General features: G+C 45.3%; 1 protein-coding gene across 2 annotated transcripts; it reads left to right on the top strand.

Annotated features, from left to right (window-relative positions):
• The first annotated feature begins 1,376 nt into the window (after positions 1–1,376).
• On the top strand, positions 1,377–10,865 carry khnyn (KH and NYN domain containing). Of its 2 annotated transcripts, none has more exons than XM_034556780.1 (9): positions 1,377–1,916; positions 2,680–2,933; positions 3,652–3,786; positions 4,360–5,900; positions 6,128–6,258; positions 7,223–7,319; positions 7,508–7,615; positions 8,187–8,288; positions 8,369–10,865. In XM_034556780.1, exons 2-9 carry the CDS (start codon positions 2,718–2,720, stop codon positions 8,760–8,762), a joined length of 2,724 nt encoding a protein of 907 aa, XP_034412671.1. In that variant the 5' UTR covers positions 1,377–1,916; positions 2,680–2,717; the 3' UTR covers positions 8,763–10,865. The 2 variants fall into 2 exon arrangements, with proteins under 2 accessions (XP_034412671.1, XP_034412670.1); XM_034556779.1 differs by lacking the exon at positions 1,377–1,916 and adding an exon at positions 2,046–2,177.
• Positions 10,866–11,293: the final 428 nt, after the last annotated feature.

Raw genomic sequence — 11,293 nt, 5'->3', positions numbered from 1 at the left:
TACAACACAACACAACACAACACAATACAACACAACACAATACAACACAACACAATACGACACGACACAACACAACACAATACAACACAATACAACACAACACAACACAATACAACACAACACAACACAATACAACACAACACAATACAACACAACACAATACAACACAACACAACACAATACAACACAACACAACACAACACAATACAACACAACACAACACAACACAATACAACACAACACAACACAACACAATACAACACAACACAACACAACACAATACAACACAACACAACACAATACAACACAACACAACACAATACAACACAACACAATACAACACAACACAATACAACACAACACAACACAATACAACACAACACAACACAACACAACACAATACAACACAACACAACACAACACAACACAATACAACACAACACAACACAACACAATACAACACAACACAATACAACACAACACAACACAACACAACACAATACAACACAACACAATACAACACAACACAATACAACACAATACAACACAACACAACACAATACAACACAACACAACACAACACAATACAACACAACACAATACAACACAACACAACACAACACAACACAATACAACACAACACAATACAACACGACACAACACAACACAACACAACACAACACAATACAACACAACACAACACAACACAACACAACACAATACAACACAACACAACACAACACAACACAATACAACACAACACAACACAACACAACACAACACATTCTAGTTACTTTCAGATTAAATATTGTGATTTATTCTTTAATGATTAAACTACCCAAATCATTAAAATGAGCTCCACCTGTGACATTAATAAGTAATCTGATAATAACATTGGACTCAATACGTGTTGTACTGTGGTACTTTGAACTATATTTGACTCATAGGTGACATTTTGAATACATGTAGCAGAGTATTTCTACTGTAACTTTAAAGTACTTCTTCCACACACACACACACACACACACACACGTGTATAACCACTTCATTGAGGTGTGTTGAACCCAGTTGATCCAGTGGGACCGGATGTTCAGCGGAAGGAGGCCCGTCTCTCTCTTCCTGTCTTCGGATTGAAAAGTGAAGGAAACCACGTTGGAAAAAGGAATTAAATTCCCTTTTTTTCTGTATTAGGAGACGTCGACACACACACCACGTGGTACAAACAGGCTCCAGCTTCTTCTTCTTTATTTACAAAGAACTGTCTGTCAATGAGTAAAAAACCCCGCTGCTGACGTCAGTGGAAATTCCCTTCATCTCCTCTTCGACCCGCACACACACACACACACACGCACACACACACACACACACACACACACACACACACACACATGTATCACATCTTCACGTGACCTCTTTTATTACAACGTGTCGTGTGTTATAATAATCATTTATGTGTAATTAATGCGAACAGAAACGATATTGTGCCATATTAAAATACACCTCGATGCATTTTGAGTGTCTGTGATTATTAAAAAGGGGAATATTATGAGAGCGATATCCAGAATGTTTTGTTTTCCGTTTAGTTTCGTTTTGTCTTCCGCAGACAGAGGAAGGAGGGAGGAAGGAGGGAGGAAGGAAGGAAGGAGGAAGGAGGAAGGAGGAAGGAGGAAGGAGGGTCGCTCTTTACGCGCTGAACTTTGGTCCGATCGGCTGCGTGTCGGCCGCGTTCCGTGTTGTTGTTGTCGTCGTCGTCGTGGTTGTTGTTGTTGTTGTTGTTTTACGGAGTGCGGAAGCGCGACGGGCTCGCGCGCTGCTCCCCCTCCTCCTCCTCATTCCTCTTCCTCCTCCTCCTCTTCCTCCTCGGCAGCTGCTGGAAACGAAACTTTCGAAAGGCGCAGAGAGAAGAACGACCTCACGTAAGCAGAACGAGAGAGACTCACATGTTGTTCTAGTTGTTGTTTATTAAGACCAGCGGGCTGTCCTGCTATTTATATGCTTAAAAACACGCCCAGCGGGGGGGGGGGGGGGGGGGCTCTATTGATCTATTTATCGAGAGATTAATGCGCCATAATTCAGAGAGGAGTCCCGGGCGATGTGCGTAAAGTATGGCGGAGTTATGGTGAATCTCCCTCAACGGGTTGTTGAGCAACAGCGACCGCGAGGCAGACGAGTTGTCGGTGTGTGTGTGTGTGTGTGTGTGTGTGTGTGTGTGTGTGTGTGTGTGTGTGTGTCTGTTAAAACACAATATTTGATGTTACAGCTGAAACGCGTTGCCGGAGCAACAAGTCCGGATCTTTATTCTCACAAAGCCACCGACGTGAAAACAAAGCAGGACACACGCAGACTTGTGTTGTTGTTGTTGTTGTTTGTCTCTCCGTGGTGTTCTTACTTTGTAACGGAAGGAAATGCATTGTGGTTGGTAATTATGGATGTTTAAATATATGTCTACACAAAAGGTACTGCCAGAAAAGTTATGTTATGTTATTTATTTATATATATTTATCTCTATATATATATATATATATTAACAGACTCTTAAGCTTGTTGTTCGGATGGTTTCTCACACCGGTGCTCCTCTGGGACCCTTTTAATTATTGTTATCAACCAGATGTTTCTATATTCAGATCCTCAAAACATCTTTCAGAGTGTTGTTGTTGTTGTTGTTGTTGTTCTCCGCAGCATGCTCAACCTCTGACGGTGCCTTTAAAGAACGCGGGATGGACGGAGGCCGAGGAGAGGCGGAGGACGAGGAGGAGGACGAGTTCGCCTGTTCCGGGATGCTGCGTGGATCCCTGAGCTCCGTGCACGCCACCGTGGAGCGGATATTCGGGGTGGCGTTCGCCATCGGGGCCGAGGACCCGTCGGCGCACGGCAACGACGGGCAGATATGGCTGAAGCTGCGGGGGCCGAGCGGCGACGTGCACGCCGCCAAAGTGAGCTCGAATTCTTGAGAGTTTGAAGGTCATTTTTAAAGGTCAACGCGACCTTCGGAAGGCCGCCTTCGCCGCCGGGTGACTCATCCGGGGTTCGTCTCCATGGCGTCACCAGTCTGGAGTTTCGGGTCTAAAACCTGCTGACGTGCGCTCTCAGAATGACTGAAGGCACTTTTTTTTGACTGACAACAAGAAGACCGCGACGCCAAAATAAATCACGCGTACGAGAAGATACGTGCGCGAGTAGTTCCTCTTATCTCAGTTCCATTATTTTACACATTAATATATTTAAATCTCGCAGGAGATTACAGAAGTGGAGATAACCCAATGACGGGACGTTGGCCTTTAAAGGTCACATACGGCGTGCAGTCATCAGCATAACTCGAAACAAATGTACCACCTGGGGATGAATACAGTCTATATCTATCTATCTATTGTTATGTTCAAGAATCCTTCAATAATATACTAAATCATCCAACAATAATCTACACATAGACATTCTTTAATAACCAGTGTGAAGGTATAGCAAATCATTAAATCCCAATTTACACATAGCTATAGTAATTAGTGCAGATGTTAATTCATACGGTGCAATAATAATAATAAGCGAGCTTCCATAAGTGACTGAGCATGGCCGCGTGTGTCTACGCTGCAGCGCAGTGGTATTAATAATAATTAATTAATAATAATGATGCATGAACATGTTCCCGTCTGGCAGTTGTTTGTGAAAGGACTCGTGAACCAGGAGGAGCAGCAGGAGGTTCCTTACCCCGAGGCTCTCCACTGCATCTTCTGCGGCGCCAGGGGGCTGTTCGTGGACTGCCTGACCAAAAACACCTCGGCGCACATCGTGGTGAGCGTTGCATTCTGGGTCTTTTGTTTATAACCGTTTTATGCATCGGAGCCAGTGAGCGAGAACCTTTTTAGAGGCAACCGGAGGCCCCAGTTTACGGCTTATACATGTTTATAAGTGTATCCTGTTGGCAGTGTATACAAAATAAACAACTATAACCGGATTACTTTGATATTAAAGACTTTAAAACGTGATGAACTTATAAATATGCGTGTGTTCACATTCTCCCCGAGTTACGCACCCCTTCAGCCTGACCTTGTTGTTTACGGTGACCTTCGGTGACCTCGGGCCCTCGTGTCCCCTCGTCCCGCCGAGCCGTGTTGCGCCTCCTCTAACCGCTAAATTCTGCTTATTCTATGCTAGAATTTGTGTTTGTGTGCACGCGTGAAAACATATAAAAGCTGGAAATATTTATAAATGTATTTAAAATTTGACGTCAAACTGTTAAGCAACAGATCTTAATTCAAGGAGAAAGTACTCTGACCTTTTGGATTGCACCTTAAACACCAACTTGCATTGTTAAGTCTGAACGTCCATTACATTATTATTATTTATCTGTTTTCCTCTCACCAGGTCGGCTCCACGGGGTTCCTGCTCATATCGGGTCTCGCGGAGCCGGTGGTGCGAGCCTACTCCCTGATCACCGACCTGGTGGAGCGGTGCGAGGGCCCGACGCCGTCCCGGCGCTCCGAGGCCCTCGACAGGGGCCCCGGAGAGTCTCTGGACTCACGCCGGGCGTTCAAGACTCTGGTGGAGAAAAGGGAGGACAAGCACATCCTGGATCTCCTCGTGCTGCCGGGGTCCGTGAAGGAAGTCCTGCTGGATCTGGTGAGAGAATCTGGTCTCGGATCGCGCCCCGGCCCGGCCCCGACGGATGGAAATGCCGCGGCGGGGTCAGATGAGGATTTGGAGGACGTGTGGATCAAACCTTTCGCCGCGGCGTACGCACTTTCTGAGCCTTCCAGGACTACGGATCGGTGGGTCGAAGGTCCAGAGAAATACTCGGAGGACTCCTTATTCCGGTCCGGGGTCACCCGAGGGAGGGCGGAGGGTACCGAGGGAGGACTTGATCTTCCTCCTCAGGAGGTGGCAGCAGAGCAGCAGGAGGAAGGGCAGGAGCCGCCGCTGTCGGTGGGGAACAAGGAGTTTGGGCTCCTTTTGAAGTTCTTCACCGCCATGGGGTACACGGAGGACGTCGTGAAGCGGGTCATCGCCCGCACGGGACTCAAGGAGGCCTCGCAGATCCTGGACGCGGTCCAGCAGGAGCAGGATCGCAGCGGCGCCGCCGCGAGTCAAAGCGAGCCGGGGCGCGGCGGAGAGGAAGATATGGAGGTCGGGGGCGACGAGGCGGCCGGCGAGTCGGGCGGCGGGGGAAAAGAGGGAGAGCACGAGGAGGACTTTGTCCTCGGCGTGGTGAAGAAGGCGGCCGCCAGCTGCGGCTACATGGAGCAGGAGGTGGCCAAGGCCTACAGCATGCTGCCCGATCGGTCCACCCACCAGCTGCTCCTGGAGCTGCAGAGGGAGGCCACCACCCTCAGGGAGGGGCCGACGGAGGTGGACGACGTGGCGCCGGAGGAAGGCGACGAGGGAGACGTTGAGCTTTTCGCACCGGCGGAAAAGAGGACGTCTGACGACGGGGGGCGCGCCGAAGGGCCAGATGTAACCGTATCGGAGTTTAATAAGTTCCATAAACTCACAGAGCCACGGACGCCACGCCAAGTCGTGCTTCCTGAGGTGAAAGGGCCGCCCATGCCCACGTATCCCTCCGCCCTCAATCTCCCACCCGCTAACATCCAATCCAACAAACTCCACTACTGGCCTGACCCCTCCACCTCCACCCAACCGACCCAAGACCACGTCTTGGAGCCCAAGACGTCTCCTGTCGTAAAACAAGCGCTCCAAGCCCCTCCTCCCCCCTTCTTCGCGAGGAACAACTCGTCTCCCACCCGAGCGAGGGAGAGGCGGGGCTTCGGGGGCTCTTCTTCGGTGGTGGTGACGGGGGAGCAGCGCTTCCTGGAGGGCCTGCAGGCGCCCTTCGACCTCCGGCTCACGGACAAACCCGGCGACCCCAAAGTGAGGACGGTCGTCATCGACGGGAGCAACGTGGCCATGAGGTCAGAGCGGCGTTCAATTTATTATATTTTTCATTGATTGCTCAAAGGGGTTATTATGGGATGCAATTTCAGGCTGTGTGTTTGAGGAAAGATGATTAAATAGAAGGGATCGATCTCACCGTAGAGAAATATTAAATTCAAGTTTGGGGATCCCCTTTTTGATGTTTTAAATTAAATCAATAATAATAATAATACATTATATTCATATGAATAAACATTATTTGCAGCCACGGCTTGGGTCACTTCTTCTCCTGCCGGGGAATCGCTCTGGCCGTGCAGCACTTCTGGGACCGAGGCCATCGCCACATCAGCGCCCTGCTGCCCCAGTGGAGGCAGAAGAGCGACCCCAAGATCAAAGGTAACGCTTCATCGTGAGGTGCGTTGTGATTTTAAAAAAATATGGATGTCAGCGAAAGAAAAGTCGATGTCTCTAAAATCCTGAAACGTACGATCGCATGCGACGAGAACGCCGCTGCAGAAAAGGGGAATATTTAGCATTTCTGCTTTAAAAATTGCTTAAAACGTTGACAGAAATACACCTTTTGTGTGTTTATTTACATCATCTATTCATACATGTGCATGCATTGAAATGTTTTATTCCATATACGTCATGGAATGGTATATTTTTAAATGTTTTATTCCATATACTTGGTACATTTTCATTTTCACGTGTGCGTGCGTGTGTGTGTGTGTGTGTGGGCGTGTGTGCGTGTGTGCATGTGTGTGCGTGTGTGTGTGTGTGTGTGTGTGCGTGTGTGTGTGCATGTGTGTGTGCGTATGTGTGTGTGCATGTGTGTGTGTGCGTGTGTGTGCGTGTGTGCGTGTGTGCATGTGTGTGTGTGTGTGGGCGTGTGTGTGTGTGTGCATGTGTGTGTGTGTGTGCGTGTGTGTGTGCGTGTGTGTGCGTGTGCATGTGTGTGTGTGTGCGTGTGTGTGTGTGTGCGTGTGTGTGCGTGTGTGTGTGTGCGTGCGTGTGTGTGTGTGCGTGTGTGCATGTGTGTGTGCGTGTGTGTGTGTGCATGTGTGTGTGTGTGTGGGCGTGTGTGTGTGTGTGCGTGTGTGCGTGTGTGTGTGTGCGTGTGTGTGTGTGTGTGGGCGTGTGTGCGTGTGTGCGTGTGTGTGTGTGTGTGGGCGTGTGGCCGTGTGTGTGTGTGCGTGTGTGTGTGTGTGTGTGTGTGTGTGTGTGTGGGCGTGTGGGCGTGTGTGTGTGTGTGCGTGTGCGTGTGTGTGTGTGTGTGTGTGTGGGCGTTTTGAGCTCTCTGTGTGTGTTTTTCCCCCTTCAGTCCAAACTAAACACAGCTCTTGTTTGTTGTCGCCCTCAGAGCAGCACTATCTGAGCGAGCTGCAGAAGCTGGGCCTGGTCTCCTACACCCCGTCCAGAGAGGTGCAGGGCAAGAGGATCAGCTCGTACGACGACAGGTAGACCGCCTCACGACAACCACCGTCGCCACTTTAACACAACGATACACAAGCTGCACACAAACCTTCTTCGGGTGTATTTTGAGCGAACACACAGCGTACCACCGTTGCACCACTGGGTGGCGCCAAAGAACACACGATTATTTATATTTTTTATTTTTTATTTTTTATAAAATTCCTTTCTCCAGACTCATGCTGCAGCTCGCGCAGAAGACGGACGGAGTGATCGTAACCAACGACAACCTGAGAGACCTGTCAGACGAGTCCCTGGTGTGGAGGGACATCATCAAAAAGAGGTTTGAAAAGAGTCATTTTCCTTTTAATTTACATTTTGTAAAATATAATGCTCATTTTAATCCCTTTTTGCTTTTTGAAAAATATTTAGAAACCAATCTTTTAAAAAAAGAAATTATGAGAAATTACTCAATTAATCAAATATTCACCTCTTTGTGTAAATATTGTTCGGTACAGTAGTTTTTTTAATTATAACAAAACATATCAGTTGTACAAGCTCTTCGTATATTACGTATGCAAAATCTTTCTTACATAATTTGTCAAATAACTTAAATAAATATTGCAGTATAATATTTCCCCTAAGAAGTAGTAGAAGTATGAAGTAGCACAACATGTAAAATAAGCAAGTTAAGTATAAGTACCTTAAATGTAAATGTACTTAGTTACTCTGCACCTTTATGTAGATTATGTTCTATATATCTTCTATATGTGACGTAACATACACGTCTATGTTTTTTTAACCATAATTAAAGTGAAGATTCGCTGTTGAAGGTTCATTAAATAAAAAAAACTTCTTAAAGGGCCAGTGCGCTCATCTCAAAGGGTGTGACGTCATGTGTCCTCCCCGTGCAGAATTCTCCAGTACACGTTTGTCGGGGATCACTTCATGGTGCCGGACGACCCTCTGGGCCGAGGAGGGCCTCACCTGGATGACTTCCTGCGCTCCGAGCACAGGTACACACACACACACACACACACACAGGTGAACACACAAGTCAGATGGCCAGCGAGTGAAGTTCTCTGCTTCCTCTCAGGACCCCGGACCCAGGAAACCACTCTTTCGCCGGCGTCGCCACCACTTTCCCTTCCTCCAGAGCGCCGCGCTCCCAAACGGAGCTCCTGAACTTCCGCGACCGGACGCCGGGCGCGGCGCTGATGAACGGAGCGGCCGGCGGAGGAGGAGGAGGAGGAGGAGGAGGAGGAGGAGGAGGGAGCCGGACGAAAGGCAGAGAAAAACCTGTGAAAGGGTGGGGCCTGGGACACGTGCTGGGGGTCCGGCCGGACAGGACCCCCGAGGAGACGGCCGGCCTCAAGGAGCAGCTCCGCCAGGTGTTTCCCGGCCAGGACAACATGGTGGCGCTGGTGCTGCAGTGCCACCCGGCGCAGACGGACATGAACGTGCTGTCGGATCTGATCCTGGAGCAGTAAACTACAAAAAATGGACGACGGCGTCTTGTAGTTCTTTTTCTTACATTTTTCCAATTCCAATTTAAAAGCGATTGACAATTGTGTTTTACCAGCAAAGCAATAATTGGCTGATAATTGTTGTTCTTCTTAAGTCAGGCGTTTACAAAAAGAGACCGTGTCATGTTGGAAGGTATCTGAAGCTGGTTGCAGCAAGAATCCCCCATTTTATTGTGCTCACCTCTTCACCACCAGCAGCCCCTTTAAAGATGTAAAGAGAGAGAGAGAGAGAGAGGTTTGGCCCCTTTGATCAGCTGTTCACGAACAAATGGATCAGGGATACTATATAATATGAATATCTAAAACACCTATTTGATGGAACATCCCAAAGGTATTCATTCACTTTGAGTTACGATCAAATATCGGCCTCCTTATTTGTCTTAAAAACAACCGCGTTAAAAACGTACAGTTTGTGTTCTCGTGAGAAAATATTGAGCCAGTTTTTAAGAGGATTTCCATCTTTTAAGAAACATAGATTTTTTTTTTTTAAGAGCGAGATATACTTATTCTGAATTCCTTATAACCCGCTGGAGCTTTAAGATTGTATAGCTACGTGTTTTATAAACAAACAAAAAAGTAGACAACAAAGAGGCGCTGACATCATACTAAACCAATCCTACATATATCCCCTTATTTTATTATATATTTAATTTATTTTAAGCAGGTCTGATCGTGTCCGGATCGCGACGGGGAATCGCCCAAAAAGATCGGATCCACTTTAAACTCTTTTCCACTGAATCCTCTTATTTGCGTTGTTTATATAAATGTGTAAATGTTGATGTTGATTTCCGCCATTTTTTTTTTGTTGCTTTTTCTTCATTCCAAAAAAAAAAGTGTCTTAAAGTATCTTTTAAAAATGTCTTTTTAACGTGTTTCCGTGGTTACCGTGTGGCTCTGATTCAGGTTTTTAGGTTAAAAACGGGGCTAAGTGTGGTTTTAAAAAAGTGGTGTTGAGGTCACATTTACACACAATAATATAATATAAACGGCGTTATATGCATTCCAGATGCAAACATTTTCATTTTCTCATTAATTTTAGCTGTTTTTTTTTCACCTGCACATCACCAGATTAATACTAATTTGGATTAATGTCCGCTAATGTGGAGTATGTTCGTCTCTGGTTTCTAGTTATGAAGCACACACACACACAATGTCACACACACAATGTCACATGATCAATGTCGTCCATTGTGACATTGGGCAACATCAGGATATTGATCATTAATGCGTGTCTGTATGTGACAAAAACGCCAAAAGAGAACAATAAAGTATTAATTTTATTGAATATTTTTTGGTATACATTTTCTACTAACAGGTGATGTTTGTCTAGACAGCTTCTTTATTCCCACTGTGACATTTAAGCAGTCCTGTGTGTCTTTTGATTAATTAAAACCTGTGTAACTCTTTATTCTATGGACTGGCACACATATTACATACAGACCCGGTATTTACAACGTGATAATAAACTGCAGTTCACAACGCCGTCCTCTAGGGGTCGCTCTTCGCCAACGTTTGAGAAGAGGCATATCGATTGAATTGAATTCATAATTAATATATTTTTGCACAAAAAAAGTTGCGCAATAAACATATTGTATTCCACATGAAAATATAAAGACTAATGAGCCTTGTTTTTTTGTTATTTTTGGGACTTCCTCCCTTCTGAGAATAGAGCCATAACACACCGGTTGGGTGAGTTGTGAAACAATTCTATCTATTTTGGGAACATAATGAGTGACGCGTGATTCACCTTTGCACATATAGGCGTTAATAATAATAATGTAAATGGCTGTCAGTGTCTGAAGGCTATTTTTACACATTTACGTAGCGCCCAATAATAGAAAAGTGGGTGTCAAAACTCCACGAGAGTAAACAAAATAAAAGATTGTTATGAATAGGTCCAGAAGGAATAAAAAAATGAAAAGTAATGTTTAGGTCTTGTTTGTTCTCTTGACTGTTTAGTGGCATATTTTGCTGTGGCTGCATATTCTGTTACTTAATATACTACTGAGTATGTGAAATATACCTCTGAATATTGTTTTAACCTACAATAATAAAAATGTGACAGGATTTATTTGCTGATTGTATTTTGTTTTATTAATTATAATCTGCAAAGTAGGTGATCTTGTCAGATAAATTGAGTAAAAAGTACAATGTTTCCTATTAAAATGAAGTTTAAAGCACAAGAAAATGGAAATAGTAACGTGGTGTTATACCTCATAATTACCATACTTAATAAAATTACTCGTATGGCAATATATGGAAATATTACTACAGCAATAAGACACATAGGATGTTTTGTTGTTTATCTATTTACATGCTGTTAGACAAATATGTTCCATCTATTAAGGATTGTCATTGTTCCTTAAGTGGTTGTTTTCATCACATGCGTGTGTTGTATGTCACTGCTGTGGTTTAATTGAATGCATAATTTGTGTAATGAGTCCACCCTGAGTCTTAAATGTGAATATTATTTAAATAATGCCTGGAATAATGGT

The sequence above is a fragment of the Cyclopterus lumpus genome, chromosome 18 (assembly GCF_009769545.1).
Source record: "Cyclopterus lumpus isolate fCycLum1 chromosome 18, fCycLum1.pri, whole genome shotgun sequence".
NCBI classification, from domain to species: Eukaryota; Metazoa; Chordata; class Actinopteri; order Perciformes; family Cyclopteridae; genus Cyclopterus; species Cyclopterus lumpus.
The sequence above is the reverse complement of the archived record's forward strand: the minus strand, read 5'-3'. Positions and strand labels throughout refer to the sequence as shown.